Raw genomic sequence first — 18,820 nt, forward strand, 5'->3', positions numbered from 1 at the left:
AGTCTTATCAGCCCCTCCAAAACCTGGCAAACTTGTACCAGCATCCAGCATCCATACATTGCTTTTAGCTGCCTAGCTGGTCATGGTCTCACAGCAGTGTTACAAAAGATGCAGTCTTGGCTGGTGAAAACAGATTCTTATAAAACAGAAGGAAAGGAAGAGAGACAGGAAAGAGAATACATAAGGTAAGACAGCAGGAAACCAAGTCTCACATTCTAAGTGGCATCTGGAATTTAGCCAGAGCCAGTGATGTCATCTGGGTCACTGTTTCTGGTTCAGTCTGGCCAGGACATCTCTCAGGATCAGGACAGTGAAGGTCCAACAGTGTTGTGCTAGATTCTGGGGTCTCAGAAGATGGAAGTGGAAGCCACGATGGTAAATCTCACTTCTAGCTCACCTCTCTACCATTTTGATCCTCCCCACCTCCCCCACAATGTCTTTTTTTAAGGACCCCAACAGGAAGTGGTGGGCAGAATAGCCCATCCCCTTATTATTTTGTTTGCCAGTTAGTCCTAATTTCCAACACACCAATTTGGATCTATTAATTTCCAGTTCTATACTCCATTTATTTCCAGTTACAGTCTTAACGCAGTCCTGGGGTGGAGTCAATAGACCATTTTTGTCTGGATTAATTTGTTCTTTCATGTTTGCTGAATTTTATGAACAATTTTATGTAACAAACTGAGTTAAACTTTTGTTACCTTGGACCACTTAGAGCACAGGCATTTGCACAACAGACCCAAAGTGTTTCCATTGATTTCAATGGGCTTTGGATCAGGCCCTACCTCCCTTGAAGTCAGTGGTGTTACATGGGTGTAACATTAATGTCAATGACAAGAGAACATGGGCTCTGAATCTATTTGTGTGGGCCAGTTAAGCGGAACTATTTTTTTAATGTAATTGGCACTGAGTTTTAATTTATTTCTATCTTACTGAGAGACATTTGTGCATATTATTAAACTAGTGTTTCATACTGGCTTACATCTGGGGGAACCAGCAGCAGCTTTCAAACCCAGAAACATTTCTCCGACGGTTGGGACAAAATGAGCAGCTACAATGGTCTGTGTAGAGTAGCTGCAGGTTTCATGTTTCAGCTCCTCCTCACATTCCAGGCCTGCTGAGGCTTCCCTCAAAATTCTCCAAAATGGAGCCTCTCGCAACTTATCCTTTAAAATGTTCAGTGCCCAAAGCAAGGGTGTTTGTTGTTTTCCTGTCAATGGTTTTGTGTACAGTGATGCTCTGCCTGTTGCAGCTCAAATTCTTAAAACCTAAAATCAAAGATTTTTATTCTTTTGAAGTGAAGGATTCCAGAGGGAGGACCGTTTCTCTGGAGAAGTACAGAGGCAAAGTAAGTTGCATCTTCAAAGCACTGTTTCTTTGTTTACTAAAACTTTAGAGAGCAACAGATATACTCAATTTACATATGGTAAAAACACTGTAGCATTATGGGGAGATAAAGATGTTTGCTAAAATCCCCTGTTCCTTCAGTATTGAGTGCTAAGCTAGCAGTACAGATGCTATATTAAGTTTAGTGATAATGAATAATGTAAAATGGTCATTCAATATGATTTGTTATAACTGAAATGCTCTAACAATGCAACAAATATATTTTAACCACAGTAGCGAAGAATGTCAGCATATTGCAATTATATTTTAGAGGCTGATCTAAAATATATAATGTGAGACTGTTTATTATGCACAATCCTTAAATGTCTGACTTTGCATGTGTGCTTTTAAGACTAAACTGTAATTTAAAAACATTTTATCCTTTTCAAGGGTCTAATGATTTTTATTAAAAGAATGTATCTTAAAGAATACCTGATTTCAGCTTCTGATATTCTTAATATATCTAATGAGATTATGCTCCAATGGTCACAGATAGTATTCAAGCAGGAGAGATTATGCTATTGAAAGTTATATCTTTAAGACTTGAAGTAATTTAGGAACTTGCCGTTTCTTTCTAAATGTTCCACCTTCTATTTCTCTGAAGGCGTCTTTGGTTGTAAACGTGGCCAGTTACTGCCAGCACACAGACAAAAATTACATCTCGCTGCAGGAATTACACAGAGAGTTTGGTCCATCCCACTTCACTGTGCTGGCCTTTCCGTGCAATCAGTTTGGAGAATCGGAGCCTAGCTCAAGCCAGGAAATAGAATCTTTTGCCAAGGGAAACTATGGAGCAACTTTCCCTATTTTCCACAAAATTAAGATTCTAGGATCTGAAACAGAACCTGCATTTAAATTTCTGATAGGTAAATATTTGCCTATTATATATTATGCTGCATATCATTGCAATATTTTTTTATTTATATTGATTTTCCCCCAAAACATAAGGGGAGAACAGAAAAAATGGCAGAAGAACAGAAAGGTAAAGAAATGGGAGGGGAGGGAGGAGAAGGAACAGGGACAGAAGACATCTCAGTTTCCATCTGCTAGGAATTAATCAAAGATTTCTAAAACATTAAACCAAATCTTTTCAAATTTATATGAGGTTACTCTTAACCAAAATGTTACCTGCTCTTTACAATATTATTTTTAAAGCAAACATGTAATGGCCTGATTTAACTGTTGTTGTCTATTTTTTATTGTCATTACAAAATATTTTATATGAAAAGTTGTTCAAAACACTATATTAACCTTTCTGAGAGAATTTAATAGAGAAATCTCCATTATTGTCTTCGCAAAAAGAAAAGGAGTACTTGTGGCACCTTAGAGACTAACCAATTTATTTGAGCATAAGCTTTCGTGAGCTACAGCTCACTTCATCAGATGCATCCGATGAAGTGAGCTGTAGCTCACGAAAGCTTATGCTCAAATAAATTGGTTAGTCTCTAAGGTGCCACAAGTACTCCTTTTCTTTTTGCGAATACAGACTAACACAGCTGTTACTCTGAAACCTGTCATTATTGTCTTATATTTCTTAATATTTCAACAGTTAATACAAACATGTGTAGATCAGCAAATTCCCCTCTTACCAGACATGTATATCTTATTGACTTAGATACAAGTTATGCATGAACAGTGGGAAATAATCACTGGTTTACATTAACTCATTTTGTAAATTTTTGAGATCCAATCTGCAAAACCTACTCACACAACTATGCCTCATTCACATGAGAAGCCACTGGAACTTACTCAGATGAGTAGGGGTTTGTAGGGATGGGCCCTGTATTCTCACAAATAGGAATGAGGCTGTATTTACTTAGGGCTTAAATTAAAGCTCAATTAAGCCAATTGAAAGACTCCTACTGACTTCAATGTGCTTTGGATCAGGTCTTTGGTTACCATTGAATTTCTGTATAATAGAGGAAAGATGGTCCAGTTGTCAGGGAACTAGCCCGTAACTTGGGAGAGATATGTTCAATTCTATGCTCTGTCACAGCTTTCCTCTGTGACTTTGAGTAAGTCACTTACCCTCAGTTCCTCATCTAGGAAACAGAGATAGTGATGCTTCCCAGCCTCATAGGGTTCCATGAGTATGCGGTGCTCAGCTGCTCTGGTGATGGGGGCCAACTAAGTACTTTTAAAGAGGATAAGTTTCAAAAATCACTTGCCATATCACAAGCAAAACAACAAGATACTGCAGATTTTGTAAATCTTTTCACCAGTCTGAATTTCAAATATGTTTTCTTTTCACCTAACTAAAAACAATGGATCAAATTCTGCACTAGTTTATACTCCCTTCAATCCTAATATCCCCTCAGATAGCATTATGATCATTAAGACAAGGAGAGTGTTTGACTTCAGTTACATTACAAATGGTGTAAATTAATGCAGACTATGCCCCATTCACTACATTAAATAAATACTTATCCATACCCGTGGAGGGAGAGAGATACCACATTCACTCTTTCTGTTCTAAAATGCATAATACCTTGTTTGACACAGACAAAAAATCAGTTTATTTGCTATTTGTATATTTTGAAAGTATTTTATGAAATTCATCCTTTCCCTTCCTGCAGTCCCCTGCCTCAAAGGAATTTACTGTGCAGCTTCTGCCCAAAGAGGATGATATTTTCACTCTCTTATACATTCAATACTTTCTAGGTCAAATTCTCAGCCACACTGGGACAGTTTTGCACTACACCACCCATTGATTCTGACCATACAACTAGTATATCCAGCCCCAGAACAATCATCCTAGTGCAAGGAGGATCCTCCAGTGGCATAGAGATGGTACAGAGTCTCTTATGAAGTGCTTAATTTGTAATGAAACAGGTGCTGGGGCTCAAGCAATTAGGTGCCAGGGCTGAAGCATTTTTTTTACTTTCATAACTGATGCAGCAAGCCCAGAGATACCGGGGCTATAAATTGCCAAGCCTAAAGGTGCCAGGGCTCTGCCCTGACAAGCCCTGGCACAAATTAAGCACTGTTATTTCACTCCTTCATCCCAATGTAACAGCAAAAGGGGAGATTGGCCAGTGCAATGGGGTTATGCTCAGGACACTGCTAAATCTCACTGATCCCCAGCAGTGGTTTTGGACCGTGGGAACTATTGCAGCTGCTGTAAATTAGAGCAGTCATCAAGCTGCTCTAATTTACACTGGGAGTCTAGCTCTGTATTCTAGCCCAGAATCAGGAGGAGGGCAATGGTGAATTTATACCACCACAAGACCTCCTCTTCTGACTTGCACTGTGTGCAATTCAGCTTGATCCTAGATATAACAATTAAATCAAGATACAATTATTAAACAGAAAAGGGTCAACATGACATAGAACATATCCCGCCATTCCTTGGCATGGAAAATTCCTATTAAGGCTGTGGAAGTTATGAATATGGTTCAGTGGCAGACTTGGGCCAATGGCTTTTAATTAGGTTTGGAAGGATTAGATTTGTATCTGTAAATGTCAGTACACATCGACTTCACAGTATATACACAAATGACGAAAAATATTTCAATTGATGATCATTGAAATTTACAGATAAGCAAAGTAAGAAAAGTGCAGCTTAAGAACTTATTAGAGTTGACTTAAGGATATTTACTTTGTATATCTGTATATTTTGACATGTGATGTGACAGTTTGTGTTTCATCGGTTATAAAGCTTTAACTTTTTAAATCTAACCGTCTGCTGTCATTAAATAAATATTGTCTGATACCCCCATTGCCTCATACACCCCTAATTTCCCGCTACTATGAAAATGTTAATTGTTAAAAATCAGAAAAAATGCCTAAAACCCATAGTTTTATGCAACTGTGAAAATTTAAATTGAAAAAAAATTTAAAATTACTTAAAAACAAACATTGATATTATCCATCAAAATGAAAAAAAAATACCATCAAATTCTGCCAAGCTACTTTTAATGAATTAATGTGGGACCCTATTCTCCACTACATGGCTTATTCCCCTATAGAAGTGATAATTCTGAACTCACAATTTTCTTTAAATTCTTCCATCAGGCTATGAGTTCCCCCAAGAAAGGGCCAGGGACTCCACCAGCTAAATCTGCAGGATCCATGAGGGTCTCCAGGGACATGGCAAAGGCAAGGGACTCTACTGCTGCTGCCTTTGGGAGCCATGCTGCCAGGTGTTTCTTAACAGCCTGTCGTCCCCAGAAACCTCCACTCCCAGAAATTCCATAGGACAGAGTAACCTCTGAGGCTTTGCCCCATGAGACTGAGGGGGTAGAATCATGCAGAAATTGACCCAGCCATCACCCCCAACATCCCCATCTCCTGTACCCACCTGCCCCCTGCTAGCCCATAGAGCTGGAAATACTATGGAGCCCTTACTGAGGGACATCTGTAGGGCAGGGAGAAGAGCTTTAACTACAGAGGTGGCAGCACTCTCCCATGTCATGCTCCCCAGGAAGCAGAAGAGAGTATTTGGCTCTTACACTGCTTCAAAGAGAAGGGGAAAAGTCTTTCATTTCACCCTCCTCGATCAATAGAACCATCCAAACATCCAGATCAAGAGACTTAACACAGAATGGGATTTTCCTTTTTTCAAATGAATGTTAAAGAATAGCTGCTCTGTGGCTAAGCAATTGCAAGGGTAGCAGTATTTGAGGCCACTAAAAGTATCTGATGCCTTTTCTGCAGATTCTTCAAAGAAAGAGCCTAGGTGGAATTTCTGGAAGTATCTTGTCAGCCCAGAAGGTAAAGTTGTGAAATTTTGGAGACCTGAAGAGCCCATAGAAAACATCAAGCCAGAAGTAGCATCCCTGATCAGGCAGATCATCTTGAAAAAGAAAGAAGATCTCTGAAAAGGCCATTCAGTCTGTGAATCCATTTTACCGCATGTATAGACAATCTTAATACATTCCTGTTAAATGATGCTAGAAGCTAGACCATCAAATGTTTAAATTTCTCTTTGGTTTTAATGGCAGTACTGAGAATAATTACAAATTATTTAAGCGCTAATATAGGGCCCAATCCTGCGACATACTGAGCACCAATAAAGTCAATGAGAATTGCAAGGCACTCAGCATTTTGCAGGATCAGACCCTTAGTTTGGCATAAAATTGCTAATGTGCCCTGTAAGTTCACACTGCTGCCAATGGTTAATAATGTCACCAACATGAAAATGATTAAAAAAGAAGACAGAGGGTTTGTATGAGTATGAAGTTGACTAATTTATCAAGCCAAGAGCTTTGTTTCCCAGCTACTTGTAACAAGTGTTGGGGATTTTTTTTATATTTGATTGCCAATCATGAAACTTCTGTGACTGAATTACTTTAGGGCCATTGTATCAATCCAGAAGCATCACACCAGAGTAGTTAAAACTGAATGCCACTGAAAATACCAGCTTTGCTACATTAACAGAGGAAGGTTGATGAATTGTGAAAATTACAAACTAAGTTTTAAAAAAAATTGTAAATAGATAGTTCTATGAAGATTGTTTATTAAAAAAGAAAAAAATCACAAAATGGTTCCTAGCATACATTGTGTGTATTTTGATATATTTCACAAAATGTTCTGTGACACTGTGCAGCCATACACAGTGAGAGCATTCTGGAGAATCTAACACTAAAGCAATGATAAGATTGGCCCCTATTTTATTTGGAGCTAGGCAAACTTAGATTGCTAAACTTTGTGAATCAAGCAGCAGACAAGCTGGGATTCATCAGGCATTGTGGCTGTATTTTACAGTCTGAGACAAAGCAGGATAAATTACTAGAATAATTCTAAGAGTGGATACGCTATAGTAAATATCACATCTGGAAGAGCTGAAGTGTAATGATGAATAAAGATGGCTGGTTATGTGTGGCATTTTCAAACCAAAGTTAGTAAAGTATTCACACTTTCTCACCATTTGTGGTGTGGGAGAGGGGAAACTGTGAGGATCTTGAAGCTGAATCTGGTTGGAGGCTGTGGCTTCATTGGGGAGCCCCTAGGCCAAAAGAAGGCATTGCTGGGGAGGGAAGAGGCATAGCCAAAACTGCCAAAGTGGAAGGTGAAGTTGTTCTCAATGCCAGAAACCTGGACTGAGAGCAGCACTGGAAACACTAGAAACGAATCTGCCGATGCACATGGGGCCAAGCTGGAGGGAGGAATTTCACCCTTGTACTGTTCACAGTGCCAGGTTTACAATGGCGCCATGGAGCCGGGCCCATGCTCAGAAGGGGCCCCGGCCTGCTCTGCTTGCACTGCGCCCTGAGACCCCGCTGGCTCCCCCACCCACCACTTGCTCCTCTCAGCCTGCCTGCCGGCTGACTGAGGGTTCATCACCGTCCCCATCCCCACACTCCTACTTGTCTCTGTCCCCCGGCCGGACCTCAGTGCACCCCCGGCTCCGGGAAGTCTCTGCTTCCCACCACCTGTCTGGCCCTACCTGTCTCCCGGAGCTGAGCTGCCTGGGACTGGTACAGAAGCGTGGCCAGTCTCAGGTCTCAGCCGGCGGGGGCGGACGACAGTGGGGGGAGAGGGGTTTGGCTGGGCCTCTCCAGGCAAGTGGGCCCTCAGGGAGCCTGGCCAGGGCAGGCCCTGGCCTGGCTGATCACGCCACTCCCAAGGGGCCGGAGCGATTCCCTGCCCCGGGACCAACCCTGGCTGCACTGCCAGCTCAGCCTGGCAGACAGACACCTCCCAGCAGGGCAGGTGAGTGTGGCCGAGAGGCAGGGCATGGGGGAGTGGGTCTCTTCTGGGTCTGTGGGGGGGGGAGGTGTGTTTGTTGGGGCACTAGGGTGTGGGGGTTCTGTGGGGGGTGCTGGGCACTTGTGGTGGGGTTGTGGGCAGGGGGGCGCTGGGCAGGGCTGGTGTTGTGCAGGGCGCTGTGCATTTGTGGAGGGGTCTGGGGTGGGTGTTGGGTATAGTGGGTCCTGAGGGGCTCTGGCCATAGGGAGTTGGGGGATGTTGGGCGGGGGGGGCTGTGTGGCACAACATGGGCCCACCCCCTGAGGGGAAGGGACACGCTGGCAGCACAGGGCCAGGCGGGCCACTGGACATCTGGCAACTGCTGGTTTGTAAACAGTGCCCTCGCACTGGGCTGGGCGGAGCTGGGCCGCCCCTGCCATGCCATGCCTCATTGCCCCTGGCTGGCCCCTTGCTCTGGGGACTGACCTCCTCGCACCATGCTCCATTGCCTCCATGGGGACCCACAAATATGTTTGGCGCCAGGCCCACAAACGGTTGATCCAGCCCTGACTGTTTGTGGAATGTAGGTACAAGTAAACAGCAGTCATTAATGTGCAGTTATTCACACAGCTTTGTGGGTGGATACTAATTTCACAGAGATTAGGTAAGAGGCAAACTATACCACATATCCTTTGTAATCCACACAAAGGTGCTGGCGAGTGGGAACGACAGGCATTTGGGGCATTCACCTCAGAGTCATTAGTCCAACTAGTAGTTCCATCCAGGCTGGTAGTGAGAGTAAAGGACATTGTGACAGGGCAGTCTGCCCCTTTCTGGCTCAGGAGGCATGGGGCCTGGCAGCCCTATTCAATTAGTACCACCCTACCACACCTGGGTAGGGTGTACGACTTAAAAGGGAGAAAAGCCAGCAGTGTCTGAGGGTGACTGGGGAGGAGTGTAGACTGATGGTTTCTTCCTGAGGGCCAGAGGCCTTTGTACTGAGCTGGCTGAGGAAGAGACCCAGGGGAGAGCAAGGAGCTCTCCAGTGGGAAACCTGAAGGAAAACTTGTGTCTTGAGTCCTTTAAGTGTGTTTGGTAATGAAAGAGGTGCCAGGGCTCAAGCAATTAGGTGCCAGGGCTCAACATTTTTTTTTACTTTCATAATTGATGCAGCAAGCCCAGAGGTACCAGGGCTATGAACTGCCAAGCCTAGAGGTGCCGGGGCTCAGCCCTGGCAAGCCCTGGCACAAATTAAGCGCTGGTGTCTAGGTATATCTTGGAAATCAAATGATTACCCATTTTCACAGATCTTCACTTCTTCCCCATAATCTACAGCAGGAATGGTTTAACCTGGGACTCCTTTCCATCGTAAAGAGCCACCAGGAATATAAATTTTCCAAATACATTTCAACCAACCTGACTTGAGCTGGAGTATCTTACCTCCTCTCTGTTGGATGTTCTGACCCCAAAACGACCAACAGAAGTAGTGTCAAGCAAAACCAAACAATTCCCAAACTGTGTCTCTGGTTCCCTTAGGAATCTTTTTATATCCTCTCTGAATGTTTCCATCTTATAAAGTTACATTACATACTATTGTATGAAATGCACATTTTCATATGGGACCTAAACCTTAAAGCAATACTCACATGTGCAAGTAGTCCCTTTGAAGTCAATGTGATTATTCATATAAGTAAAATTTTGTAGGATCAGACCCAAACATATTAACTCCTGATGTCGAACAAGCCACAATATCTACAGGCCAGATACTCTGCTGGTATAATTTGGCTTAGTGGCCACTAAAGTCAATGGATCTATGCCAACACACATTTACAGTTGTGGGCCAGATCTGCTCAGCATCTGGCCCACAATCTTTACAGAGAGAGGCTCATAATAACTACTTGTAATCTGCTTGTCTAAATATTGATGCAAGATTGTGTGCTAATGTGGAAGTGTATTTAGTTGCTGGTATGTGAACAACAGCTAACTAACAATACACTGCCTAATCAGCACATACACAAAACTAGTTCTATTATGGGCCTTAATGCTGCAAGCCCTCCACATATACACACATGCTGTTTCACTGGGAGGTCTTCACTTGGAGAGTTTGCAAGAATGATGGGGTATATGTGTTACTTGGCTTACCTGGGAGCTCATATAATGAAATAGTCTGGGTTTTTTTTAAATAAGAACTGCCTAGATACAAATACAAGGCATGGATTTCATCAAATGAATACCAGCATTTGGACACCAGGATTGTAGATGCTTTAAGCTAATATTGAAATACTCCTATCAAGAAACAAAGTTTATTTCTTTTAAAATTAATTTAAATTAGCTGGCTATAAACCATTTCCCTTGAACAGAAAACTGACAAAGTGCCTAGCAATGTGAATGGTAAATGACAGTGCATTGATCTGAGGGAGGCATCCAATAAGTTTGCTGCAGAAGACAATAACCCCAGTTTTCCTGAACATCTGAATTAGTGATCCTGAAGAGGAGTTAATAGAACATTAATAATATTGACAAGTAATGCTACAATAGGAGATGTTGCAAAAATCATTGAGAACAGAGAAATGATACACAAGGATAAAGGGACCAGTCCCAAAAAGTTCTAAGCACCTTTTACACACAAGAAAGTCAGTGGGAATTGAGTGGTTTTTGGAACCTAATGGAATTGTACCCATCAAGTGTGTTAACATAAGGACAGGGAAAGAAATTAAACAATATTCAGTATGAGGCTGATATTTCTTGCAAAGCAGTAATGCAGTGACTGTAGCCGGTATACTATATATATGTGTGTTAACAACATGAAAAAAATCAATCTCTTTGGTCTTCATTATGCACGATCATAACATTCAGATTAGAGTTCTTCTCTCTGTGGAACTGGTGAGAACCCCTAGAAACACTACATACATTTTTAGTACTTCAGAACCACAAAAATGTTGACAAATTTGAAGGCACTTGGAGAAGACGGGAACCATTTTCAAGACACTGTTCCCCTTTCCTCTCTCGCCAGTACAATAGTGGAAATGTCATGATGACACTAAAATATAATTTTGGGGTATTTGGTAGGACATTTGATTGAACACCTTTGGGTTTGTCAATTTTTAAACTCTATCAGCTTTTAATTGCTCATTGAAAAAAATGTAAATTTTGCCTAATGTTGTTTTATTAATGTATTGACATATTCTATATAAAACAGCAAGAACATTTCAAAGGAAAGAATTTAGGAAAGTCATTGCTTGTTGGTTTGAATTCTACTATCTGTCTATCTGACTTAAGTATTTATAAGGCCTCCTATCATATTGGTCTCTAAGTGCTGATCAAAATTTAAAAGCATTATAAGAGCTAAACAAAAGAAAATAAAAAGGGCCTACAAGATGCACCATGTAAAATAAAAAGAAAAGGAGGACTTGTGGCACCTTAGAGACTAACAAATTTATTTGAGCATAAGCTTTCGTGAGCTACAGCTCACTTCATTGGATGCATTCAGTGAAAAATACTGTGGGGAGATTTATATACACAGAGAACATGAAACAATGGGTGTATATAAATCTCCCCACTGTATTTTCCACTGAATGCATCCGATGAAGTGAGCTGTAGCTCACGAAAGCTTATGCTCAATAAATTTGTTAATCTCTAAATTGCCACAAGTCCTCCTTTTCTTTTTGCGGATACAGACTAACTCGGCTGCTACTCTGAAACCTGTCATGTAAAATAAGTTTTGCTGCAGTTGGATGATCACAGTATGTGCAATAAGATAGCAGGTGTAAGTTAGCTGGTGTCGGATTTTCAACCAGCTAACAATACACTGCCTTCCTAGCACACACATTTAGTTACCACCAATGTTCTCACAAGTTGGTATCCTGATGTCTTCATAGTCCATCTCATTAAAATAACAGGGAGCTGTCCCTGCAGCAGGTGACAGTGTAGTAGAGACTGCTAGATTCACATAAAGCAGCCAGCTAACAGTACACTGCCTACCAGACACAGGGAGTCTGAGCAAGGCAACATATTTCCTTTTTAAAGATTGTGTGACTGAATTTTATTCGTAACAGGAACTTTGCAAAGTGGAGTGATGGAAAAGTTAAAGAGCCATTTGAGCAATCACTCCATTTTCCATCTAATTTCAATGTTGCTAACCTCTTTCAAAATTAACTCAATATGTATTTCAACCCAAAATGTAAATACTTACATGCAATAAATATCAAGGGCATGATTCTGATCTTAGTTAAATTACTGGTAATACAGACTAATTCCAAGGAAGTCAGTTGAGTTACAATAGTGTAAAGCAGTAAAAAGTGAGATCTGAATCAGGCCCTAAACTGTCAGCCAAAACTTCAGAGAGTGTTAGACTAGATTCGCTTTTCATTCACATCAGTTTTACTGGATTTAACTGGAATCACCCTGGATTAACACTGGTGTAATTTAAATAAGAATCAAGCTAAATTCTGCCCTTTTTTGGTAACCATTCTAGCTCATGCCCTGATTCAGCAAGGCATTTAAGCATGTGGCTAACTTTAAGCATGTGAGTAGTCCCATTGACTTCAATGGGCCTTTGTATCAGGCCCGTAATGAGCAAAATTGATGTTGCTGATAAAAATTAACCTTCACAGTGTTTAATTATTATAAATTTGGATCTTAGGACTCGTATGGGTAGTGAGCTGTATGGATGTTACTGAAGGCAGAACCAAAGAGGTTGTATGGATGTAAATAAGGACAGATTGTGGTCCTTTCTCTTTGCTTTTCAAAACTGGGCTCTTATACCACTCAAAAGGAATTCTATCTTGCAATACTCCTGAATTATCAAAAAAAAAACGCCCACCTATATGAACAATTACTTGTCCAGTTGCCACGGCTAGGCAGAAGCCAAATGAATGAGTTGGTTAATATGGATCTGATTCCCATCACAGTCCACAAGAGGTTGCTATTTCCATGACTTCCATGATGCTTTTGAATGCAACAACGTGGAGTGCAGCTAGCAACTGTTCATATATCAAGTTCTCAACAGCCAGCTAGCAATGCACTGCCAAACTGTCACATCCTTGTGCTCCATTAGTGCTTCTTGGCCATTTTCTGTGTCCCACAGACAGCTTTCTATAGCTTAGCTATTGTTCAACATGTTTAGTCTAGCATTGTGCCTTCCCAATAGTATTGCTTGTATGAATGTTAACAGTAAATGCCCAAATAAATCTGTTAGTCTTTAAGGAGCCACCGGACTCCTTGTTGGTTTTGTGGATACAGACTAACATGGCTATCCCTTGATACTTAACAGTATAGTAATATACTTGCGTGTCAGTGATTACTACACTTCTGTACTATATTCTGTCTTTAATGTACCCTGTTTATCTGCTCTAAAATTTCCAGTCTAGGCGTCTCCCTTTACATTGCCTCCATCCCTAAGTGTATCTGAATCTCACATAGGATTCTACTAAAGTGACTCACCAGATTTACACTGTAAGCTTTTGAGGTAAGGGCTGTCTGTATTTTGCATCTTGTACATTGCCAAGCACACTGTTGGTGATTAACACATGGTAAACTCTAAGTTTAGATCTATCCACTATGTTTTCACTCTTCATTGTTTCTTCTATTCCTTACCATGCAACCACACCAGTATGTGCCAGCTGGCTTGTGATGCTGCATGGACAGGCATCTCCGCACATGCCTGCACCCACTTCAACCAGATCAAGTAGCTTATATTAATCAGTAATCGGTCCCCATAACCCTATGAAGAAAGAATCCCAGGATCTATTTCTGAAGTTTTCATTATATCACTGCCACTTTGCCACTAAAGTAGTTTATGCACTTTTGTCTACGGTTTCACATTATGCATTTAAATGAGCTTCATTTGTAGTGACTCTAATAACACAGGGAAAAAATCTCTTAAAATGTTATTTTTGTGTTCATTATTATATAGATGTTCTACTTTTTCTGTCCCTTCCTCCCTGCCCCTAAAAAATATACAAAGCAGATTTTTTTGTATATGTACTTACCTTAGTGAACTTCTGTAAACTTTGTTTTCTCATCTGCTTAAGATCTTTCCCAAGTGTTTTCATTACTTTCTCCTTAAAAAAATACAGAAGTACAAAGAATGCTGTTAAATGTATCATCTGAGCAACAACTATTTTTATCCCCAGTCTAAATCAATGGTCAAATGAAACCAGAAATTTGTGGAAGATCAAATCCTGCAGTCCTCCCCCCTCTTGTACCAAAATTATTGAAGTCTGTGGGCCCTTTTCCCCACTCTGCTAAGCTAAAACTCTCAGCTGACTTCATGAGTTCTGCCTGAGTTAGGAAAAAGTATGATCTTTATGACTTGTTCCACAATTATTGTACTCTGTAACGGTGAGAAGATAATCACTTTACTCTACTCCAGCAAAGCACTGGTGAGTTAGAATAAAAAGAAAAATGAATGGCATTTACCCACAACATGTCTTCATCTGTCTTGACCTTCCTAGAAGCAGATCTTTCTAATTTCCACTCCATCTCTGAAGATAAGCTCCTGCCAGGATTATCTACCTTAAAAAGTACTTATTTATAATGTAGCTATATTAACTTATGTGCACCCATGCGAATAAATATCACTCACTTTTGAGACACCAGGGTCCGGAGCCAATCTGGCTTTTTGCCTCTTTTCAAGGACAGAGTGATGGGCTAGATGCCCTTAACAGCCACCCTTCTTATTTAAACTCCCTCCTGCGCCTTCTGCCTGCCTTACACTCTGCCCTCTAGGAGCCCCCTTATCCCCTGTCCACTCCTCTCCGCTACGCTCCCCTCCTCCCCACTCTCCCCCTGCCTGTCCCCGATGAGATCTCCCAGAGGGACCGACATGCCATTTAAACAGACCGCACGCGCGGCAGGCAAAGCGGGAATTCCCTGCCCTGGCAGCTGATTGGCCGCCCGGCTCTGTGACTGAGGGGGATTCCCTTCTTGGGAACGCTGGGGCGCGGAACGCAGGTAAACGGCGGGGCCTGCCCGCTCCCTCCCTGGAGGCTCCTGCTCCCGGGCCCGCGGTGGCTGGGCGGCTCGAGCCTCCTCATTGTCTGCAGCGGGGCGGAGCTGCTGGCAGCAGCGCCAAGGCTCGCGGGGGTCCCTCTGCTGCCACCGATGGCGGGCAAAGAAGCGGGGCTTGGCTCGCCAGGCCCTCTAACAGGCTTGGCGGAGCTGCCCTGCCCCCATCCCAGCCTGCTCGCCGCCCCACCGCAGCCTGGGGCGCGTTAGCTGGGGCTGAGTTGCGGGGCAGAGGATCGCTCGACAGCAGCAGCGATCCCGGCCGCAGGCGCTAGGAAGCTGAATCTCCCGAGCCGGCTTTCATCAAATGTTACGTTGGGCTCTTTCTTCCTCCCTTCCCTCCTCCCCACATTTCACTTAATGCCAAACTTCGGGGGCGGGACAGAGGAAAAGTGCATGAAATGAAATGGCGAGCCAGCGAAATATTTTATGCCACCTTTTAGCAAACGCCTGTTTTCCCTTTGGAAGTGTGAGTCTTGGCCCGGTTTGGATGCAAAACCGTCATCACAGGCCTGCTTAGTCTCTAAAATGGATGCGGTGGGGCGGAGGCAGGGGATGTGTCTGTTTTACTCCAGAAATAATGGGCATCGACAAGTCCTCCCCTCTCTGTCTAAGAAATGGTCCTATTCATCTAATTAATCATTGATATGTTGATTTATTTGGAAATCTGTGTGCTGTCTTTAGCATAATCTGTGTTGTCACTAGTGTGATGTCATTTTGCAAGAACTAGGGTATATGTGACAGGTTTCAGAGTAGCAGCCCTGTTAGTCTGTATCCGCAAAAAGAAAAGGAGTATTTGTGGCACCTTAGAGACTAACAAATTTATTTGAGCATAATCCACTGCATGCCTCGGATGAAGTGAGCTATAGCTCATGAAAGTTTATGCTCAAATAAATGTTAGTGTCTAAGGTGCCACAAGTCCTCCTGTTCTTTTTACACTATATGTGATATCTCTAAAACAGTAAGAAAAAACTCTTGGATTTTTTTTTAAAAAAAGGATATGTCATTCATGTTTTGTATACTGTATGGGGAGAGCAGTGTTAGAAACACTGCTGGCCAAAAGCATTAAACACACCACATAAAAATATCTCACAGATTTGATTTGAACTTCTGCGAATATTCACATGCGTGAAACTACTCACCTATGTGACCAGTTTTAAGGACAAGACCAAAGTATGCGTTGAATAAGGCAGATGAGCCGCTACCACCTTCCTCTAGGGTGGTAAAGTGGGGTAGAAACACTTTCCCACATTTTCTAAACTTCCTGTGGAAAGACTGGACTATTCTGAGCAGAAATTTTTAAAAGTGGATTTTTCCTTCAAATTATTTTGCAGGAAAAAAATCCCAGTTTCACAACCAGCTTTAGTTTTATAGCTGTGTGGCTGTACACACAACTCTTATGAGGCACTGGGGAAGCAAGGTCATGAAGGAGAACGTTTGCTAGCACTTTCGCTTTGAGTAATACTTAAATGAATACCACACAATACAAATACAATATACTTTCTGCTTGATTTATTTCAAAAGTGTCATTTCATAATCCCACAATTTATTCGTGAAATGCAAAGCGTCTGAGTCACTTAACCTTGTTTTACATGATTTCTTTAAAAATAAATAATACAGTAGGTTTTGTAAGCATTTCACCCACACACGGTCCTATTTGCAACACTTCAGATAGTCGTTTAACTGAATATTAATTCCTCTTAAAATAATATTCTTCAGTAAACATTGTCATATAATGTTACAGTGCAGAATAATTGGACAGTAGTAAATGCTGGCATGCATTACAGCATATGAAACCACCAATTTGGTGGATGAATGCTCCATGAATAAGCAATAACCAAGCAAGAATTATTAACTATTATGTATATGGAATTGTCAATTTGGACCAGAATATGAACCTCTTGTTCACACTGATGAGCAGTTATTTACCTGAGTAGCCTTGAAATGAACGTAATGGGACTAGTCATGTTTAAGTGTTCAACAATGTGAGCAAAGGGTTCACAATCTGGTCCTTTGTGAGCTCTTCAGTGAATTTGATTTGGAGTAAATTCCTAAAATAATATTATTGGCCTTTGGTTGTCAATTTGAATTATGATCTATCAAAATGTAATGTGTGGGTTTCTCAAAAGTGCTCAGCTTTGGCCTAACTTTGCTTTTGTTGATCCCAATTTTCTTTGCTTTCTTGAGATTTTTAAAAATGTATATTTCATCACAACACAACCACCTTAAGACCAATCCAAAACAAATAGTATTCATTCAACAGCATCTCAAAATATAAATACAATAAAAACCCTTTAGAAGAAGAAACAAAAAACATACATGTGCACATTAATGATATATATTCATCTGCCTCAATGCAAGTCCACAGTTGTAGCAAAATTTCCCAAGGATATATAGTTATGCACCTTCCTGTTAAACTACTGTATATATAAGACTTCATTCTCAAGAACCCTGTTATAAATACATTGCCAAAAATCCATTGTCGTTGACAAATTTAACTTATTTATTTGTAAAAAGAAAAGGAGGACTTGTGGCACCTTAGAGACTAACAAATTTATTTGAGCATAAGCTTTCGTGAGCTACATGAAAGCTTATGCTCAAATAAATTTGTTAGTCTCTAAGGTGCCACAAGTCCTCCTTTTCTTTTTGCGGATACAGACTAACACGGCTGCTACTCTGAAACCTTATTTATTTGTATTACACTAGTGGCTATAGGCTCCAATCAAGGGCCCGTAATGCCAGCCATTATACACCCATATAATGAAAATATGCCTGGAGGAGCTTACAGTTAAATATATGACAAGAAAAAAGAGGTGGATACAAAAGCAGAGGGGGGAAGCACAGTATAACTGTGAAACTATTCGCAAAAAGAAAAGGAGTACTTGTGGCACCTTAGAGACTAACCAATTTATTTGAGCATAAGCTTTCGTGAGCTACAGCTCAAGCTCACGAAAGCTTATGCTCAAATAAATTGGTTAGTCTCTAAGGTGCCACAAGTACTCCTTTTCTTTTTGTGAATACAGACTAACACGGCTGTTACTCTGAAACCTGTGAAACTATTATGATTTGTATACTAAGCATACCAGTTTTCTAGTCATTGTTACTTGTAGACATCAGGAGTGATTTTTAAGGAGAAATTTGAAGGAAGATAATGTAGTGGATTTTGGAGGAACTTTTTGTAAATCTCCTCTGCACGTTAAGTAGCAAAGGAGAAAGCATGATAAAATGTTTATCCATTTATCAGTTTATCTTAAGCATATTTAAATACTGAAATCAAGATAGAGAAAAAACACCTACTACACATAAAAACTTTAGAGTTAGGGTTGTTGTGAAATATGGATTTATTTGTACTTGGTCAGAAAAAAAGTGTTTATTGATTAATACAGTAAGACTTAGCATGTGCCTTAATACTCATTTCCTTGTTTTAAGTGTGTGGGGGTTTGTAAACAATGTGGTAGGTAAGTACAATGTTGTTGCTTAGGAACCTTAACTGAATTTTGAAACAAAAAGTGTTTTGTTTTTAGAATAGCAGTTAAGGGCTGAGCACCTGCTGACATCGGGCATAAAACCACTAAGCTGCCTTTCTTTGCATTATTCAGCATATTTTCCATGGGGCCATGGGGCACTTCCTTTTGCCTGAGGATCTGAGAGAAGCTTGTCCCACATACACACCTTCCCTACAATTACAGGTGGGTCAGGTGAGCTCTTCCAGGCCTCTTCCGATTGCCCAAGAGATAGAAAGTTCCAACAGGCTGACAGCTATCACCAGCATTACCACACTTAAACAGTCAGGCCT

General features: G+C 41.2%; 2 protein-coding genes across 5 annotated transcripts in view; one reads left to right on the forward strand and one right to left on the reverse strand.

Annotated features, from left to right (window-relative positions):
* The window catches only part of CDC20B (cell division cycle 20B), a 52,561-nt gene extending 38,062 nt beyond the window's left edge, over positions 1 to 14,499 (reverse strand). Inside the window, exons 1-2 of the mRNA XM_073346180.1 lie at positions 14,437 to 14,499; positions 14,007 to 14,078 (exon numbers count right to left, since the gene is read on the reverse strand). Of these exons, the coding sequence (XP_073202281.1) occupies positions 14,007 to 14,078; positions 14,437 to 14,499 (135 nt within the window). The remainder of the gene's footprint in view (positions 1 to 14,006; positions 14,079 to 14,436) is intronic.
* On the forward strand, positions 1,126 to 6,869 carry GPX8 (glutathione peroxidase 8 (putative)). 4 transcript variants are annotated; one of them, XM_073346177.1, is made up of 4 exons: positions 1,126 to 1,348; positions 1,991 to 2,252; positions 5,401 to 5,484; positions 6,043 to 6,126. In XM_073346177.1, exons 1-3 carry the CDS (start codon positions 1,145 to 1,147, stop codon positions 5,442 to 5,444), a joined length of 510 nt encoding a protein of 169 aa, XP_073202278.1. In that variant the 5' UTR covers positions 1,126 to 1,144; the 3' UTR covers positions 5,445 to 5,484; positions 6,043 to 6,126. The 4 variants fall into 4 exon arrangements, with proteins under 4 accessions (XP_073202278.1, XP_073202276.1, XP_073202277.1 ...); XM_073346175.1 differs by lacking the exon at positions 5,401 to 5,484 and having other exon boundaries at positions 6,043 to 6,869; XM_073346176.1 differs by lacking the exon at positions 5,401 to 5,484 and having other exon boundaries at positions 2,057 to 2,252; positions 6,043 to 6,869.
* Positions 14,500 to 18,820: the final 4,321 nt, after the last annotated feature.

Source organism: Lepidochelys kempii, chromosome 5, assembly GCF_965140265.1.
Source record: "Lepidochelys kempii isolate rLepKem1 chromosome 5, rLepKem1.hap2, whole genome shotgun sequence".
Lineage (NCBI taxonomy): Eukaryota > Metazoa > Chordata > Testudines > Cheloniidae > Lepidochelys > Lepidochelys kempii.

What these genes read in the sequence shown, in the direction of transcription:
- GPX8 (XM_073346175.1), top strand. Translation starts at nt 1,145, where the DNA reads ATGGAGCCTCTCGCAACTTATCCTTTAAAATGTTCAGTGCCCAAAGCA. An exon ending in TGGAGAAGTACAGAGGCAAA is followed by an intron (nt 1,349 to 1,990) that starts GTAAGTTGCATC and finishes ATTTCTCTGAAG; the next exon opens with GCGTCTTTGGTTGTAAACGT. An exon ending in TGCATTTAAATTTCTGATAG is followed by an intron (nt 2,253 to 6,042) that starts GTAAATATTTGC and finishes CCTTTTCTGCAG; the next exon opens with ATTCTTCAAAGAAAGAGCCT.